The sequence below is a fragment of the Nerophis ophidion genome, linkage group LG22, assembly GCF_033978795.1.
Source record: "Nerophis ophidion isolate RoL-2023_Sa linkage group LG22, RoL_Noph_v1.0, whole genome shotgun sequence".
Lineage (NCBI taxonomy): Eukaryota > Metazoa > Chordata > Actinopteri > Syngnathiformes > Syngnathidae > Nerophis > Nerophis ophidion.
The window spans coordinates 3,187,975-3,209,923 of record NC_084632.1 but is presented as its reverse complement, the minus strand read 5'-3'; the positions used below and the strand labels follow the sequence as shown (position 1 = coordinate 3,209,923).

General features: G+C 36.9%; 1 protein-coding gene across 1 annotated transcript; it reads right to left on the bottom strand.

Moving 5' to 3' along the window:
• Positions 1–750: 750 nt before the first annotated feature.
• Positions 751–20,770, bottom strand: LOC133540422 (di-N-acetylchitobiase-like). The gene is made up of 7 exons (XM_061883011.1): positions 20,392–20,770; positions 16,981–17,119; positions 16,707–16,915; positions 15,706–15,877; positions 15,550–15,647; positions 13,909–14,070; positions 751–1,157 (listed from the first exon to the last, which is right to left on the bottom strand). Exons 1-7 carry the CDS (start codon positions 20,503–20,505, stop codon positions 960–962), a joined length of 1,092 nt encoding a protein of 363 aa, XP_061738995.1. The 5' UTR covers positions 20,506–20,770; the 3' UTR covers positions 751–959.
• Between the last annotated feature and the right edge of the window lie 1,179 nt (positions 20,771–21,949).

Sequence of the window (21,949 nt, the reverse complement as noted above, 5' to 3'; positions counted from 1 at the left end):
CTTTGAGAAACGTTGTTCTTAAACTATTTGACTATTTGCTCACACAGTTGTGGACAAAGGGGTGTACCTCGCCCCATCCCTTCTTGTGAAAGACTGAGCATTTTTTGGGGAAGCTGTTTTCTACCCAATCATGGCACCCACCTGTTCCCAATTAGCCTGCACACCTGTGGGATGTTCCAAATAAGTGTTTGATGAGCATTCTTTAACTTTATTGCCACCTTTCCCAACTTCTTCGTCACGTGTTACTGGCATCTAATTCTAAAGTTAATGATTATTTGCAAAAAAAAAAAAAGTTTATCAGTTTGAACATCAAATATGTTGTCTTTGTAGCATATTCAACTGAATATGGCTTGAAAAGGATTCGCAAATCAATGTAAACGGGTTTTTTTTAGGTAAAAAAAGTTGAAATAAAACTTACTCTACAGAAACTTGAGGGTTCCTGGTATGAATCCAGCCTGTCACTGCCCTTGTGTCCTTGGGCAAGACGCTTGACTTCCACACTGGCGTATGAATGTTTGTTTGCAAGAGAGGACTGGGACTTCCCTGGATAAATAAAAGTTTCAAAAATTACACAAAGGCCCTTTTTCAAGCGTAAAAGGAAGTTTGCCGCTGTAAATATCTTGCTTACTTCACATAACTCCTGCTGTATGTCCTCTGATCTTTTAACACTTGTTGTTGGGACTGGCCTGTTGGGACAAGTGTTGCAAAACAGCCCGAGAAACCATGCAGACTTTAACGTGGAACAAGTGATTCTAAGATCTCTCAGGCGTTTATTGTATCAAAGCAGAAAAGGTGCTGTCAAAAAACAAAGTGCATGAAGGAACCATAGCAGACTGGATCAGTGGAATGTCTGAAGGCCTTTGAAAGGCTGCGGCAATAAAAGCTACAACAATGTCTGCTGCCACAAAAGGCCGGTGTTGACTTAGCAACCCCGACACTGACGTCTCGTACCGTAAACTTTAGCCCGGCTGGCATCCAAAGAGAGCGTTCCACATTGCCGCGCTCTGCTGCCTAGCAACGGGGTCGTCGCTGTAGTCCAAGATGTTAGCGTTCCACATACCCACCCCTCTCAGACCTTTGGATTGGACCGCATGGGTCTTCAGGCAAATACTTTCTGGGTCATCGTACCAAACCTGGTGAATTTGTCCTTTTGGGTCCTGAAAGATGACGACACACGGCGTTTTACTCCATAAGTCGACACAATTATTCTGTTAGATGATCAAAGCACCATTAATAATTCTATTGGACCACTAAAACATAAATTAGCAACAAATAAACCACAACAACTGAAAAATAATAGTAACAATAAATTATTTAAAAAAATGGTAAAATTCACTTTTTCTGTATTATTTTTAATTCTGTTTTTTTACCTTCAACACATATTTTACCACAATAGTGCGTGCTTTTTGTGTCAAATACAGTTTAATAAAATATAAATATATGCAAAAGTCCTCACATTTATTGGTAGAATACATCGTTGGACAATTTGGACCAATACTTTTAGTCAAATCATAATTGTGTATAAAAGTGATTTAAGTTCATAATTCTTGTGGAAAGTACTTTTTTTCATCTTTTAGTTTGCTGCTTTTATTATCTTGAGTAAAGAGGTGACTTGATTCTATAAAAAAAAAAATAAATACAAGTGATCCTCTCAATTTGATTGTTTGTACATTGATGTTACATCCATGATGTCGTTCACAACAACACAACAGATGACATGTGTTGTGTGTGTGTATGATTGTTTGTACATTGATGTTACATCCATGACGTCGTTCACAACAACACAACAGATGCCATGTGTTGTGTGTGTATGATTGTTTGTACATTGATGTTACATCCATGATGTCGTTCACAACAACACAACAGATGACATGTGTTGTGTGTGTATGATTGTTTGTACATTGATGTTACATCCATGACGTCGTTCACAACAACACAACAGATGCCATGTGTTGTGTGTGTGTGTATGATTGTTTGTACATTGATGTTACATCCATGATGTCGTTCACAACAACACAACAGATGACATGTGTTGTGTGTGTATGATTGTTTGTACATTGATGTTACATCCATGATGTCGTTCACAACAACACAACAGATGACATGTGTTGTGTGTGTATGATTGTTTGTACATTGATGTTACATCCATGATGTCGTTCACAACAACACAACAGATGACATGTGTTGTGTGTGTGTATGATTGTTTGTACATTGATGTTACATCCATGACGTCGTTCACAACAACACAACAGATGCCATGTGTTGTGTGTGTATGATTGTTTGTACATTGATGTTACATCCATGATGTCGTTCACAACAACACAACAGATGACATGTGTTGTGTGTGTATGATTGTTTGTACATTGATGTTACATCCATGATGTCGTTCACAACAACACAACAGATGACATGTGTTGTGTGTGTATGATTGTTTGTACATTGATGTTACATCCATGATGTCGTTCACAACAACACAACAGATGCCATGTGTTGTGTGTGTATGATTGTTTGTACATTGATGTTACATCCATGACGTCGTTCACAACAACACAACAGATGCCATGTGTTGTGTGTGTATGATTGTTTGTACATTGATGTTACATCCATGATGTCGTTCACAACAACACAACAGATGACATGTGTTGTGTGTGTATGATTGTTTGTACATTGATGTTACATCCATGATGTCGTTCACAACAACACAACAGATGACATGTGTTGTGTGTGTATGATTGTTTGTACATTGATGTTACATCCATGATGTCGTTCACAACAACACAACAGATGACATGTGTTGTGTGTGTATGATTGTTTGTACATTGATGTTACATCCATGATGTCGTTCACAACAACACAACAGATGACATGTGTTGTGTGTGTGTATGATTGTTTTTAGATTGATGTTACATCCATGATGTCTTTCACAACAACACAACAGATGACGTGTGTTGTGTGTGTGTATGATTGTTTTTAGATTGATGTTACATCCATGATGTCGTTCACAACAACACAACAGATGACATGTGTTGTGTGTGTGTGATTGTTTGTACATTGATGTTACATCCATGATGTCGTTCACAACAACACAACAGATGACATGTGTTGTGTGTGTGTGATTGTTTGTACATTGATGGTACATCCATGATGTCGTTCACAACAACACAACAGATGACGTGTTGTGTGTGTGTGTGTGATTGTTTGTACATTGATGTTACATCCATGATGTCGTTCACAACAACACAACAGATGACATGTGTTGTGTGTGTATGATTGTTTGTACATTGATGTTACATCCATGATGTCGTTCACAACAACACAACAGATGACATGTGTTGTGTGTGTGTGATTGTTTGTACATTGATGTTACATCCATGATGTCGTTCACAACAACACAATAGATGACATGTGTTGTGTGTGTATGATTGTTTGTACATTGATGTTACATCCATGATGTCGTTCACAACAACACAACAGATGACATGTGTTGTGTGTGTATGATTGTTTGTACATTGATGTTACATCCATGATGTCATTCACAACAACACAACAGATGACATGTGTTGTGTGTGTATGATTGTTTGTACATTGATGTTACATCCATGACATCGTTCACAACAACACAACAGATGACATGTGTTGTGTGTGTGTGATTGTTTGTACATTGATGTTACATCCATGACATCGTTCACAACAACACAACAGATGACATGTGTTGTGTGTGTATGATTGTTTGTACATTGATGTTACATCCATGATGTCGTTCACAACAACACAACAGATCACATGTGTTGTGTGTGTATGATTGTTTGTACATTGATGTTACATCCATGATGTCGTTCACAACAACACAACAGATGACATGTGTTGTGTGTGTATGATTGTTTGTACATTGATGTTACATCCATGATGTCGTTCACAACAACACAACAGATGCCATGTGTTGTGTGTGTATGATTGTTTGTACATTGATGTTACATCCATGACGTCGTTCACAACAACACAACAGATGACATGTGTTGTGTGTGTGTGATTGTTTGTACATTGATGTTACATCCATGATGTCGTTCACAACAACACAACAGATGCCATGTGTTGTGTGTGTATGATTGTTTGTACATTGATGTTACATCCATGATGTCGTTCACAACAACACAACAGATGACATGTGTTGTGTGTGTATGATTGTTTGTACATTGATGTTACATCCATGATGTCGTTCACAACAACACAACAGATGACATGTGTTGTGTGTGTATGATTGTTTGTACATTGATGTTACATCCATGATGTCGTTCACAACAACACAACAGATGACATGTGTTGTGTGTGTATGATTGTTTGTACATTGATGTTACATCCATGATGTCGTTCACAACAACACAACAGATGACATGTGTTGTGTGTGTGTATGATTGTTTTTAGATTGATGTTACATCCATGATGTCTTTCACAACAACACAACAGATGACGTGTGTTGTGTGTGTGTATGATTGTTTTTAGATTGATGTTACATCCATGATGTCGTTCACAACAACACAACAGATGACATGTGTTGTGTGTGTATGATTGTTTGTACATTGATGTTACATCCATGATGTCGTTCACAACAACACAACAGATGACATGTGTTGTGTGTGTGTATGATTGTTTTTAGATTGATGTTACATCCATGATGTCGTTCACAACAACACAACAGATGACGTGTTGTGTGTGTGTGTGTGATTGTTTGTACATTGATGTTACATCCATGATGTCGTTCACAACAACACAACAGATGACATGTGTTGTGTGTGTATGATTGTTTGTACATTGATGTTACATCCATGATGTCGTTCACAACAACACAACAGATGCCATGTGTTGTGTGTGTATGATTGTTTGTACATTGATGTTACATCCATGATGTCGTTCACAACAACACAACAGATGACGTGTGTTGTGTGTGTGTATGATTGTTTTTAGATTGATGTTACATCCATGATGTCGTTCACAACAACACAACAGATGACATGTGTTGTGTGTGTATGATTGTTTGTACATTGATGTTACATCCATGATGTCGTTCACAACAACACAACAGATGACATGTGTTGTGTGTGTATGATTGTTTGTACATTGATGTTACATCCATGATGTCGTTCACAACAACACAACAGATGACATGTGTTGTGTGTGTGTATGATTGTTTTTAGATTGATGTTACATCCATGATGTCGTTCACAACAACACAACAGATGACGTGTTGTGTGTGTGTGTGTGATTGTTTGTACATTGATGTTACATCCATGATGTCGTTCACAACAACACAACAGATGACATGTGTTGTGTGTGTATGATTGTTTGTACATTGATGTTACATCCATGATGTCGTTCACAACAACACAACAGATGCCATGTGTTGTGTGTGTATGATTGTTTGTACATTGATGTTACATCCATGACGTCGTTCACAACAACACAACAGATGCCATGTGTTGTGTGTGTATGATTGTTTGTACATTGATGTTACATCCATGATGTCGTTCACAACAACACAACAGATGACATGTGTTGTGTGTGTATGATTGTTTGTACATTGATGTTACATCCATGATGTCGTTCACAACAACACAACAGATGACATGTGTTGTGTGTGTGTATGATTGTTTTTAGATTGATGTTACATCCATGATGTCGTTCACAACAACACAACAGATGACGTGTTGTGTGTGTGTGTGTGATTGTTTGTACATTGATGTTACATCCATGATGTCGTTCACAACAACACAACAGATGACATGTGTTGTGTGTGTATGATTGTTTGTACATTGATGTTACATCCATGATGTCGTTCACAACAACACAACAGATGCCATGTGTTGTGTGTGTATGATTGTTTGTACATTGATGTTACATCCATGACGTCGTTCACAACAACACAACAGATGCCATGTGTTGTGTGTGTATGATTGTTTGTACATTGATGTTACATCCATGATGTCGTTCACAACAACACAACAGATGACATGTGTTGTGTGTGTATGATTGTTTGTACATTGATGTTACATCCATGATGTCGTTCACAACAACACAACAGATGACATGTGTTGTGTGTGTATGATTGTTTGTACATTGATGTTACATCCATGATGTCGTTCACAACAACACAACAGATGACATGTGTTGTGTGTGTATGATTGTTTGTACATTGATGTTACATCCATGATGTCGTTCACAACAACACAACAGATGACATGTGTTGTGTGTGTGTATGATTGTTTTTAGATTGATGTTACATCCATGATGTCTTTCACAACAACACAACAGATGACGTGTGTTGTGTGTGTGTATGATTGTTTTTAGATTGATGTTACATCCATGATGTCGTTCACAACAACACAACAGATGACATGTGTTGTGTGTGTGTGATTGTTTGTACATTGATGTTACATCCATGATGTCGTTCACAACAACACAACAGATGACATGTGTTGTGTGTGTGTGATTGTTTGTACATTGATGGTACATCCATGATGTCGTTCACAACAACACAACAGATGACGTGTTGTGTGTGTGTGTGTGATTGTTTGTACATTGATGTTACATCCATGATGTCGTTCACAACAACACAACAGATGACATGTGTTGTGTGTGTATGATTGTTTGTACATTGATGTTACATCCATGATGTCGTTCACAACAACACAACAGATGACATGTGTTGTGTGTGTATGATTGTTTGTACATTGATGTTACATCCATGATGTCGTTCACAACAACACAATAGATGACATGTGTTGTGTGTGTATGATTGTTTGTACATTGATGTTACATCCATGATGTCGTTCACAACAACACAATAGATGACATGTGTTGTGTGTGTATGATTGTTTGTACATTGATGTTACATCCATGATGTCATTCACAACAACACAACAGATGACATGTGTTGTGTGTGTATGATTGTTTGTACATTGATGTTACATCCATGACATCGTTCACAACAACACAACAGATGACATGTGTTGTGTGTGTGTGATTGTTTGTACATTGATGTTACATCCATGACATCGTTCACAACAACACAACAGATGACATGTGTTGTGTGTGTATGATTGTTTGTACATTGATGTTACATCCATGATGTCGTTCACAACAACACAACAGATCACATGTGTTGTGTGTGTATGATTGTTTGTACATTGATGTTACATCCATGATGTCGTTCACAACAACACAACAGATGACATGTGTTGTGTGTGTATGATTGTTTGTACATTGATGTTACATCCATGATGTCGTTCACAACAACACAACAGATGACGTGTTGTGTGTGTATGATTGTTTGTACATTGATGTTACATCCATGATGTCGTTCACAACAACACAACAGATGACATGTGTTGTGTGTGATTGTTTGTACATTGATGTTACATCCATGATGTCGTTCACAACAACACAACAGATGACATGTGTTGTGTGTGTGTGATTGTTTGTACATTGATGTTACATCCATGATGTCGTTCACAACAACACAATAGATGACATGTGTTGTGTGTGTATGATTGTTTGTACATTGATGTTACATCCATGATGTCGTTCACAACAACACAACAGATGACATGTGTTGTGTGTGTATGATTGTTTGTACATTGATGTTACATCCATGACATCGTTCACAACAACACAACAGATGACATGTGTTGTGTGTGTGTGATTGTTTGTACATTGATGTTACATCCATGACATCGTTCACAACAACACAACAGATCACATGTGTTGTGTGTGTGTGTATGATTGTTTGTACATTGATGTTACATCCATGATGTCGTTCACAACAACACAACAGATCACATGTGTTGTGTGTGTGTGATTGTTTGTACATTGATGTTACATCCATGATGTCGTTCACAACAACACAACAGATGACATGTGTTGTGTGTGTATGATTGTTTGTACATTGATGTTACATCCATGACATCGTTCACAACAACACAACAGATGACATGTGTTGTGTGTGTGTGATTGTTTGTACATTGATGTTACATCCATGACATCGTTCACAACAACACAACAGATGACATGTGTTGTGTGTGTGTATGATTGTTTGTACATTGATGTTACATCCATGATGTCGTTCACAACAACACAACAGATGACATGTGTTGTGTGTGTATGATTGTTTGTACATTGATGTTACATCCATGATGTCGTTCACAACAACACAACAGATGACATGTGTTGTGTGTGTATGATTGTTTGTACATTGATGTTACATCCATGATGTCGTTCACAACAACACAACAGATCACATGTGTTGTGTGTGTATGATTGTTTGTACATTGATGTTACATCCATGATGTCGTTCACAACAACACAACAGATGACATGTGTTGTGTGTGTATGATTGTTTGTACATTGATGTTACATCCATGATGTCGTTCACAACAACACAACAGATGCCATGTGTTGTGTGTGTATGATTGTTTGTACATTGATGTTACATCCATGACGTCGTTCACAACAACACAACAGATGCCATGTGTTGTGTGTGTATGATTGTTTGTACATTGATGTTACATCCATGATGTCGTTCACAACAACACAACAGATGACATGTGTTGTGTGTGTATGATTGTTTGTACATTGATGTTACATCCATGATGTCGTTCACAACAACACAACAGATGACATGTGTTGTGTGTGTATGATTGTTTGTACATTGATGTTACATCCATGATGTCGTTCACAACAACACAACAGATGACATGTGTTGTGTGTGTATGATTGTTTGTACATTGATGTTACATCCATGATGTCGTTCACAACAACACAACAGATGACATGTGTTGTGTGTGTGTATGATTGTTTTTAGATTGATGTTACATCCATGATGTCTTTCACAACAACACAACAGATGACGTGTGTTGTGTGTGTGTATGATTGTTTTTAGATTGATGTTACATCCATGATGTCGTTCACAACAACACAACAGATGACATGTGTTGTGTGTGTATGATTGTTTGTACATTGATGTTACATCCATGATGTCGTTCACAACAACACAACAGATGACATGTGTTGTGTGTGTGTATGATTGTTTTTAGATTGATGTTACATCCATGATGTCGTTCACAACAACACAACAGATGACGTGTTGTGTGTGTGTGTGTGATTGTTTGTACATTGATGTTACATCCATGATGTCGTTCACAACAACACAACAGATGACATGTGTTGTGTGTGTATGATTGTTTGTACATTGATGTTACATCCATGATGTCGTTCACAACAACACAACAGATGCCATGTGTTGTGTGTGTATGATTGTTTGTACATTGATGTTACATCCATGATGTCGTTCACAACAACACAACAGATGACGTGTGTTGTGTGTGTGTATGATTGTTTTTAGATTGATGTTACATCCATGATGTCGTTCACAACAACACAACAGATGACATGTGTTGTGTGTGTATGATTGTTTGTACATTGATGTTACATCCATGATGTCGTTCACAACAACACAACAGATGACATGTGTTGTGTGTGTATGATTGTTTGTACATTGATGTTACATCCATGATGTCGTTCACAACAACACAACAGATGACATGTGTTGTGTGTGTGTATGATTGTTTTTAGATTGATGTTACATCCATGATGTCGTTCACAACAACACAACAGATGACGTGTTGTGTGTGTGTGTGTGATTGTTTGTACATTGATGTTACATCCATGATGTCGTTCACAACAACACAACAGATGACATGTGTTGTGTGTGTATGATTGTTTGTACATTGATGTTACATCCATGATGTCGTTCACAACAACACAACAGATGCCATGTGTTGTGTGTGTATGATTGTTTGTACATTGATGTTACATCCATGACGTCGTTCACAACAACACAACAGATGCCATGTGTTGTGTGTGTATGATTGTTTGTACATTGATGTTACATCCATGATGTCGTTCACAACAACACAACAGATGACATGTGTTGTGTGTGTATGATTGTTTGTACATTGATGTTACATCCATGATGTCGTTCACAACAACACAACAGATGACATGTGTTGTGTGTGTATGATTGTTTGTACATTGATGTTACATCCATGATGTCGTTCACAACAACACAACAGATGACATGTGTTGTGTGTGTATGATTGTTTGTACATTGATGTTACATCCATGATGTCGTTCACAACAACACAACAGATGACATGTGTTGTGTGTGTGTATGATTGTTTTTAGATTGATGTTACATCCATGATGTCTTTCACAACAACACAACAGATGACGTGTGTTGTGTGTGTGTATGATTGTTTTTAGATTGATGTTACATCCATGATGTCGTTCACAACAACACAACAGATGACATGTGTTGTGTGTGTGTGATTGTTTGTACATTGATGTTACATCCATGATGTCGTTCACAACAACACAACAGATGACATGTGTTGTGTGTGTGTGATTGTTTGTACATTGATGGTACATCCATGATGTCGTTCACAACAACACAACAGATGACGTGTTGTGTGTGTGTGTGTGATTGTTTGTACATTGATGTTACATCCATGATGTCGTTCACAACAACACAACAGATGACATGTGTTGTGTGTGTATGATTGTTTGTACATTGATGTTACATCCATGATGTCGTTCACAACAACACAACAGATGACATGTGTTGTGTGTGTGTGATTGTTTTTACATTGATGTTACATCCATGATGTCGTTCACAACAACACAATAGATGACATGTGTTGTGTGTGTATGATTGTTTGTACATTGATGTTACACCCATGATGTCGTTCACAACAACACAATAGATGACATGTGTTGTGTGTGTATGATTGTTTGTACATTGATGTTACATCCATGATGTCATTCACAACAACACAACAGATGACATGTGTTGTGTGTGTATGATTGTTTGTACATTGATGTTACATCCATGACATCGTTCACAACAACACAACAGATGACATGTGTTGTGTGTGTGTGATTGTTTGTACATTGATGTTACATCCATGACATCGTTCACAACAACACAACAGATGACATGTGTTGTGTGTGTATGATTGTTTGTACATTGATGTTACATCCATGATGTCGTTCACAACAACACAACAGATCACATGTGTTGTGTGTGTATGATTGTTTGTACATTGATGTTACATCCATGATGTCGTTCACAACAACACAACAGATGACATGTGTTGTGTGTGTATGATTGTTTGTACATTGATGTTACATCCATGATGTCGTTCACAACAACACAACAGATGACGTGTTGTGTGTGTATGATTGTTTGTACATTGATGTTACATCCATGATGTCGTTCACAACAACACAACAGATGACATGTGTTGTGTGTGATTGTTTGTACATTGATGTTACATCCATGATGTCGTTCACAACAACACAACAGATGACATGTGTTGTGTGTGTGTGATTGTTTGTACATTGATGGTACATCCATGATGTCGTTCACAACAACACAACAGATGACATGTGTTGTGTGTGTGTGATTGTTTGTACATTGATGTTACATCCATGATGTCGTTCACAACAACACAACAGATGACATGTGTTGTGTGTGTGTGATTGTTTGTACATTGATGTTACATCCATGATGTCGTTCACAACAACACAACAGATGACATGTGTTGTGTGTGATTGTTTGTACATTGATGTTACATCCATGATGTCGTTCACAACAACACAACAGATGACATGTGTTGTGTGTGTATGATTGTTTGTACATTGATGTTACATCCATGATGTCGTTCACAACAACACAACAGATGACATGTGTTGTGTGCGTGTGATTGTTTGTACATTGATGTTACATCCATGATGTCGTTCACAACAACACAATAGATGACATGTGTTGTGTGTGTATGATTGTTTGTACATTGATGTTACATCCATGATGTCGTTCACAACAACACAACAGATGACATGTGTTGTGTGTGTGTGATTGTTTGTACATTGATGTTACATCCATGATGTCGTTCACAACAACACAATAGATGACATGTGTTGTGTGTGTATGATTGTTTGTACATTGATGTTACATCCATGATGTCGTTCACAACAACACAACAGATGACATGTGTTGTGTGTGTATGATTGTTTGTACATTGATGTTACATCCATGACATCGTTCACAACAACACAACAGATGACATGTGTTGTGTGTGTGTGATTGTTTGTACATTGATGTTACATCCATGACATCGTTCACAACAACACAACAGATCACATGTGTTGTGTGTGTGTGTATGATTGTTTGTACATTGATGTTACATCCATGATGTCGTTCACAACAACACAACAGATCACATGTGTTGTGTGTGTGTGATTGTTTGTACATTGATGTTACATCCATGATGTCGTTCACAACAACACAACAGATGACATGTGTTGTGTGTGTATGATTGTTTGTACATTGATGTTACATCCATGATGTCGTTCAGAACAACACAACAGATGACGTGTTGTGTGTGTATGATTGTTTGTACATTGATGTTACATCCATGATGTCGTTCACAACAACACAACAGATGACGTGTTGTGTGTGTATGATTGTTTGTACATTGATGTTACATCCATGATGTCGTTCACAACAACACAACAGATGACATGTGTTGTGTGTGTATGATTGTTTGTACATTGATGTTACATCCATGATGTCGTTCACAACAACACAACAGATGACATGTGTTGTGTGTGTATGATTGTTTGTACATTGATGTTACATCCATGATGTCGTCCACAACAACACAACAGATGACATGTGTTGTGTGTGTATGATTGTTTGTACATTGATGTTACATCCATGATGTCGTTCACAACAACACAACAGATGACATGTGTTGTGTGTGTATGATTGTTTGTACATTGATGTTACATCCATGATGTCGTTCACAACAACACAACAGATGACATGTGTTGTGTGTGTATGATTGTTTGTACATTGATGTTACATCCATGATGTCGTTCACAACAACACAACAGATGACATGTGTTGTGTGTGTATGATTGTTTGTACATTGATGTTACATCCATGATGTCGTCCACAACAACACAACAGATGACATGTGTTGTGTGTGTGTATGATTGTTCTTGCTAGCTTTATTCTGTGGTCGTCTCCACATTGTTTAGTTCAGGACATGTTTTGAGGATGAATAGACTATTGAACAAATTATTTCCCAAATGTTCCTTTCTCCTCACAATGACAACATTTATGTCAGTTTCCCTGATATTCTGCCTTTAACAGCGGATTACATTACCAATCTGTCTGTGGTTGCATTAAAACGTAAATCATGTGCCTTACTTTATTTTTCATTGAGTGTAGTTTTGAGTAGTATTTTTCATGACATGGTCACTACTGCCTAGTTTCTCTTGCTATATTCTTATTTTACGGTTATATTTTTATTCTCATTGTAATATTTTTCTATTTTGTTTCCATTTATACCCCCATTATTTACTTTTTAAATTTGATCTCAATTTTGTACACTGCTGCTGGAATTTAAATTTTCTCGAGGGAACTCTCCTAAAGGAATCAAAGTACTATCTATCAATTATTCTAGTGATTACTGATGAGGCCTACTAGCGCTGTGTCAAATAAAAAGTAGTAAACATCTCAACCTTGTAGTCGGTGTGCTCTTTTTGTCACTCATTCAAATTTACCGTGACAAGCTCAGGAATCTGGATGTACGTTGCTCGACCCATTTATCGCCCCCCCCCCCCAATATTTTCATAATTGTGAGAAGCATTAATTGTTCAGCCCTAATTATCAGCCAACTCCTACTGTAGCAGACATTTTAAAGTACACCAAGATGCTGTAGTCCAGTATTCCCGCACTACCAATCTCTTCCACACCTGTCCAGGACTGGTTCAATGACAAAGACCCACCTTGTAATTGAAGTATGGGGCCTGCTGCTTGTCGTCCCACAGCCGACCGGACAACGAGCTGCTCATCTGCTTGTTTATCCACTTGTACGTTTTCTGCTTGCCGGCTGCGTCGCTGCATGGGGCGCCACGGAACGGCACCTCTGCCACGTAGCAAACGCCATCCTGGGACAGAAGACGACGGTAAGTTTGCACTGTGTATGCTGGCATCTCTTGCCTCAACAGATGCTCACAGTAGGTGCTAAATGGTCCAGCAGGATGGTTCCCAAATGTGACCGCTTTTCATTTGGATTCGATCCCAATAATACATCAATGTTGATAATGCTCATAGTGAGCATGCTATGGAGACTTCTATTAGACATGTATGTATGTATGTATGTCCATCCACTTTCTACCACTTATTCCCTTTGGGGTAGCAGGGGGCGCTGGCGCCTATCTCAGCTACAATCAGGCGGGGAAGGCGGTGTACACTCTGGACAAGTCGCCACCTCATCGCAGGTCCAACACATATAGACAGACAACATTCACACACTAGGGACCATTTAGTGTTGCCAATCAACCTATCCCCAGGTGCATGTCTTTGGAAGTGGGAGGGGCCTATCCCCAGGTGCATGTCTATGGAGGTGGGAGGAAGCCGGAGTACCCGGAGGGAACCCACGCAGTCACGGGGAGAACATGCAAACTCCACACAGAAAGATCCAGAGCCCAGGATTGAACCCAGGACTACTGGACCTTCGATTTGTGAGGCAGGCGCACTAACCCCCCTTCCACCGTGAAGCCCTATGTATGTACGTATGTATGTATGTATGTACATTAATGATACAACGTAGTGAAATGTATACTACTTGCAGACGACACTGATATATTCTACAGTAGTCATGAGCTCATTAATACAGTAAACAGGGAAGGGAACAGATTAAGAAAATGGATGGACACAAATAATTGATCCTTGAATTATGGCCGTTTATTAAAATCCTGATATTTTGTACCATGTCAAGATACACGACATATATCGCGATATTTTGCCCAAGCCTTGAATGAACACTTGATGCATATAATCACAGAATTTTGATGATTCTATGTGTCTACATTCAAACATTCTTCTTCATACTGCATTAATATATGCTCATTTTATAACTTTCATGCAGAGAGGGAAACTACAACTAAGTTGATTAACCAAAAGTGTATTTATTAAACAGTTATTTTATATATATATATATATATATATATATATATATATATATATATAATGTGTATATATATATTATGTGTATATGTACTTGTGTATGTACATGTGTGTATATGTATGTATGTATGTATATAAAGGGAATAAGCGGTAGAAAATGGATGGATGGGAACGTATACATAACGTATATATCTGTGACTAATATATGGAAATTATTTTTTATTTTATCTAGTGGGAATGGCTTATTTACCTGTGCACTCTGTAGTCCGGAAAATACCGTATTATTTAAGCCTTTAAAAAAAAAAATAGTTTCTAATTTCTCAGGTATTTTGAGTTGACTCCTATATTGTTCTAGTTCTTCCCTGATACATCGCTGTAACACTACGCAGCCGTCATCTGACTGAGTTCACAGACTATAATAAAATGATATCAATGTTTCACGTGACCGAAGGTCCTACCTGGGTAAAGTTGATGCAAGGGTAGTCGTAGCCATACCATGGTACGCCCATCAACAACTTCTTTGGATCCACGCTGATCTTCAAATACTGATCGTAGCCTGCAGACAAAAGCAGGATGAGTAGCCAAGAGTGAAGAGACACACGTGGGACAACAACCTCCAAGCGTTTGAGTGACGGGGGAGTTGGCCATGGCGATGCAGTCCCCCAGGATCTGACTCTGCTCGTCGTAGGACATGACGAAGAGCAGGTCACAGGAGTCGGCGATGGCGACGTAGTCGTAGCAGCGCTTGTCCACACATTGGGGCGACCAGGCAACATCGAAGGACACCTACGGATTTAAGTCGGGTGAGAAGGTGTACAAATGAAATATTTCTTCTCACAGGGTGGAGGACAGAGTAACAGGGTGGAGGACAGAGTAAAACAACTTGGACTGAGCCTAGTCTATAAAATCCGCTACACCTCCTTGATCCCGAAGTACATGTCAAATTACTTCCTTAACGTAAATGACCGCCATAACCACAACACCAGGGGGAGCTCCACAAACCACGTTAAACCCAGATTCCCATCTAACAAAGGTCTTAACTCATTCTCTTTCTATGCCACATCAATGTGGAATGCACTCCCAACAGGTATAAAAGTAAGTGCATCTCTATATTCCTTCAAAAGCGCTCTTAAACAACACCTCCAGGCAACTTCAACACTTTACTAATACCCTCCTCCATTCACATCCCATCTCCCCGGATTATAAACAACTGAAATGTACTTCTAATGTATATACTTGTTCTTATGCTATGTGAACTCACTATGTTCTCTGCTGGCTGTACATATCCTACTAAATAAGACCTACACTGTTTCAATGTCCACATTTCTCTGTTGATGACTGAAGTACTGATATCAACCAAAGCTCCTCATCCCACCCCCCGGATTGTAAATAATGTAAATAATTCAATGTACATACTATGATGATTAACTTGTGTGATGACTGTATTATGTTGATAGTATATATTTGTACCATGAATTGATTAACGTGGACCCCGACTTAAACAAGTTGAAAAACTTATTGGGGTGTTACCATTTAGTGGTCAATTGTACGGAATATGTACTGAACTGTGCAATCTACTAATAAAAGTATCAATCAATCAATCAAAACAGGTCACCTGAGAACCAGGTATCTGCTTGTGGAAAGCCTCTGTGGTCTCTTTGACCAGGTCTGTGAGCGCAGAGTACTCGGGCGAGCCTTCTTCCACGGCTTGCTCGATGTCCAGGTTGATGCCATCCATAAACTGACGTCTGGCCAAGTCCACCATCTCCGTGATCCAAGCGGTCCTGTTGCTTTGGTCCACAATGGAGGCCAGGTGAACGTCGCCTGGTTGGAGAAGAAGAAACGTAAAAAAAACAAAACGTCATGGCGTTGCGAGAGGAAGGAAGCACCTTTGAGGACCACGCGCGCTCCTTTAGAATGGGCGTGGCACATGAGCTCGCCGTCGTATTTGCCGAATGTCGCCACGGTCGTCACCACGCTCCAGTCGTACCACTTCCACGTCTTGCCGCCCACGTCGAACACAAACACCTGAGAGCACACGCATGTCTTTATTAACAAGTCTCATATTTCACCAAGCATGTTGTCATCATCTGTTCCGTCTTACAGTACTATGCACTGAATGTTAGTCAAACTCTCTAAATACCTGCCAACACATGATTTATTTCATCTACTCCAATAAAAATATTGGCTGAAATTCCTATGAGATATTGTTTATTCAAATAAAATGGACACCCGTATGTTACTTTTGCCTGTTCAGTTAATCAAATACAATAACACAGCATGAGTCAAAAGTTTGACATTTTTAAATATCTAAAAATATGCATCGTGTAAAATAAAATATGAATATATTTAATACAAACAAAATATAACAAAATTTTTCGACATTTTAAAATATCTGGCAACACAAATTACTTTAAATTTCTTTCTATAGTACTGTCTTTTGACATATACTGTAATAAAGATATTAGCTGAAACTCTTATGAGGTGTTTATCCGAACAACTTTAAAATAAACAACAACACTGTGTTACTTTGGGTCAGTTCAAAAACGAAAATGTCTAAAGTTGTATATTTTTTAATATCTAACAAAATAATTATAAAGTATATAGTCACATACTGTATATAATACATCATATACATCCATCCACTTTCTACCATTTATCTCTATATTAAATATTTTTGACATTTTTAAATAGCTGAAAACAAAAATTTAATTTTAAGAGTACTCCATCCATTTTATATATATCCATCCATTTTCTACCGCTTATTCCCTTTTGTGGTCGCGGGGGGCGCTGGCGCCTATCTCAGCTACGAGTACTGTCCTGTCATTTATATTGTAATAAAAGTATTAGCTGAAACTATTATGAGGTATTGTTTATCCAAACAACTTTGAAAAAAATAAACAACACTCACTGCCCTGTGTATGTTACTTTTGGTCAGTTCAAAAACGAAAAGTAAGATTTAATATTTTTAAATTATCTAAAAAAAAAGTTATAAAGTATATATTTACAGTATATACATCATATCAATCCATCCATTTTCTACCGCTTATCCCTAGATTTGACATTTTTTACATTTTTAAGTTTACAACATGAATATGTGACATAAAAGTTGAAAACATGAATATTAATCAGACATAAAAGTACTAACGTGACATAAAGTTGAAAATATGAATACTAATTTGACATAAAACCACTAACGTGACATAAAAGTTGAACACATGAATATTAATCTGACATAAAAATTGAAGGCATGAATATTAATCTGACATAAAAGTTGAACACATGAATATTAATCAGACATAAAAGTTGAACACATGAATATTAATCCGACAAAAGTTGAACACATTAATATTAATGTGACATAAAAGTTTAACACATGAATATTAATCTGACGTAAAAGTTGAAGACATGAATATTAATCAGACATAAATCTACTAATGTGACAAACAAGTTGAACACATGAATATTAATCAGACATAAAAGTTGGACAAATGAATATTAATCTGACATAAAAGATGAACACATGAATATTAGTCAGACATAAAAGTACTAACGTGACATCAAAATTGAAAACATGAATACTAATCTGACATAAAAGTACTAATGTAACATAAAAGTTGTACACATGAATATTAATCAGACAAAAAAAAGTTGAATACATGAATATTAATCAGACATAGAAGTTGAACACATGAATATTAATCAGACATAAAAGTTGAACACATGAATATTAATCAGACATAAAAGTTGAACACAAGAATATTAATCAGAAATAAAAGTACTAATGTGACATAAAAGTTGTACACATGAATATTAATCAAACAAAAAAATTGAATACATGAATATTAATCAGACATAGACGTTGAATACATGAATATTAATCAGACATAGGCGTTGAACACATGAATATTAATCAGACATAAAAGTTGAACACAGGAATATTAATCAGAAATAAAAGTACTAACGTGACATAAAAACACATGAATATTAATCAGACATAAAAGTTGAACACATGAATATTAATCAGACATAAAAGTTGAACACAGGAATATTAATCAGAAATAAAAGTACTAATGTGACATAAAAGTTGTACACATGAATATTAATCAAACAAAAAAATTTGAATACATGAATATTAATCTGACATAGACGTTGAATACATGAATATTAATCAGACATAGACGTTGAACACATGAATATTAATCAGACATAAAAGTTGAACACAGGAATATTAATCAGAAATAAAAGTACTAACGTGACATAAAATCACATGCATATTAATCAGACATAAAAATTGACCACATGAATATTAATGCAACAAAAGTTGTACACATGAATATTAATCAGACATAAAAGTTGAACACATGAATATTAATCTTACATGAAAGTTGAACACATGAATATCAATGTAACATAAAAGTTGAATACATGAATGTTAATGTGATATAAAAATTGTAAACATGAATTTTAATCCGACATATTAATGTATAGGCGCCAGCGCCCCCCGTGACCCCGAAAGGGAATAAGCGGTAGAAAATGGATGGATGGATATTAATGTGACATAAAAGGTGAATACATGATCAATGCGACATAAAAGGTCAGCACATGCATATCAATGCGACATAAAAGGTGAACACATGAATATTAATGAGACATAAAAAGGTGAAAACATGATTTATGTGAAATAGAGGTGAATATGTGAATATTAATGAGACATAAAAGGTGAACATGTGAATATTAATGTGACATAAAAGGAGAACACGTGAATATTAATGAGACAAAACCAGTGACCACATGAATATTAATGTAAAATAAAGGTGCGCACATGAATATTAATGTGAAATAAAGGTGACCACATGAATATTAATGAGACATAAAAGGTGAACATAAATATTGTGAAATAAAGGTGAACACATGAATATTAATGACACATAAAAGGTGAACACATGATTAATGTAACATAATTGGTGAACACAAATATTGATACATAAGAGGTGAAAACATGAATATTATTGAGACATAAAAAAGGTGAACACATTAATATTAATGTGAAATAAAGATGAACACATGAAAATGGTGACATAAAAGGTGAACACATGAATATTATTGTGACATAAAAGGGGAACACATGAATATTATTGTGACATAAAAGGGGAACACATGAATATTATTGTGACATAAAAGGGGAACACATGAATATTAACGTGACATAAAAGTGTGCAACAACTAGCTAGTATGCTAATCGAGGATGCTAACAGGAAATGAAAACATCAAAGCGTGTCTGAGTCACTAAAGTTTACCTCAAAGTCTTTCTCGTCTTGTATCTGCTGGCATAACTCGGGTCTCTCACAAGGACAGACGTCAGCCCAGCTCAGCATGATTATCGACGACAGAAACATTAACAGAGGAGACATTTTTAGTCAGACTTGTCGCCCGCACAACTTTAGAGCTAACAGGTTAATAAGCTAATTCTTAACTAAGGATACCGACGAGGGACAAACCGGAAATAAATGTCCTAAACATCCATCAATTTTCTACCTAAACATGTAAAAGATTATTAAAATACTATTTTAATCATTTTTTTAAAACCCCAAGCAGTCTCTTATATTCACATGGTTACTTTTGGTACTTATTATCACGCCTTTTCACGATGGTACAGCACGGCAAGCTGGCGGTATTGAGATAGTTTCCGGTCTGGAACGTCAGAACGGAAGTAGTTTTAGGTGTTTTATTTTCCTAGAATTACAAAATATTATGTGCAAAAAAAAAAAAAAAGCAAAAACGTGCAATCTTACATAACCATAGTCACGCGACCATAAATTATAACACAAATAGTTTAGTAATCATCATCACCATTTAACATGGAATATTAGAAATGTAAAAAAAAATAATAATAATAAATTGTGCTGGCATTTAACACAAGCTGAACTGTAAATATTTATCTTTCTATCCATTTTTAAATGAGTTTTATAGACTGCTTTGTATTTCTTGTCATTTTCAATCTTTGAAATTTAGTTTTTTTCACAAAATGTTTATCCATTTTAACTGTGCTTTTGTATATTTTATACACAAACCCCGTTTCCATATGAGTTGGGAAATTGTTTTTTAGATGCAAATATAAACGGAATACAATAATTTGCAAATAATTTTCAAGCCATATTCAGTTGAATATGCTACAAAGACAACATATTTGATGTTCAAACTCATAAACGTTTTTTTTTTGTCCAAATCATTACCTGTAGAATTTGATGCCAGCAACACGTGACAAAGAAGTTGGGAAAGGTGGCAATAAATACTGATAAAGTTGAGGAATGCTCATCAAACACTTATTTGGAACATCCCACAGGTGTGCAGGCTAATTGGGAACAGGTGGGTGCCATGATTGGCTATAAAAGCAGCTTCCCAAAAAATGCTCAGTCTTTCACAAGAAAGGATGGGGCGAGGTACACCCCTTTGTCCACAACTGCGTGAGCAAATAGTCAAACAGTTTAAGAACAACATTTCTCAAAGTGCAATTGCAAGAAATGTATGGATTTCAACATCTACGCTCCATAATATCATCAAAAGGTTCAGAGAATCTGGAGAAATCACTCCACGTAAGCGGCATGGCCGGAAACCAACATTGAATGACTGTGACCTTCGATCCCTCAGGCGGCACTGTATCAAAAACCGACATCAATCTCAAAAGGATATCACCACATGGGCTCAGGAACACTTCAGAAAACCACTGTCACTAAATACAGTTGGTCGCTACATCAGTAAGTGCAAGTTAAAGCTCTACTATGCAAAGCGAAAGCCATTTATCAACAACATCCAGAAATGCCGCCAGCTTCTCCGGTCCCGAGATCATCTAAGATG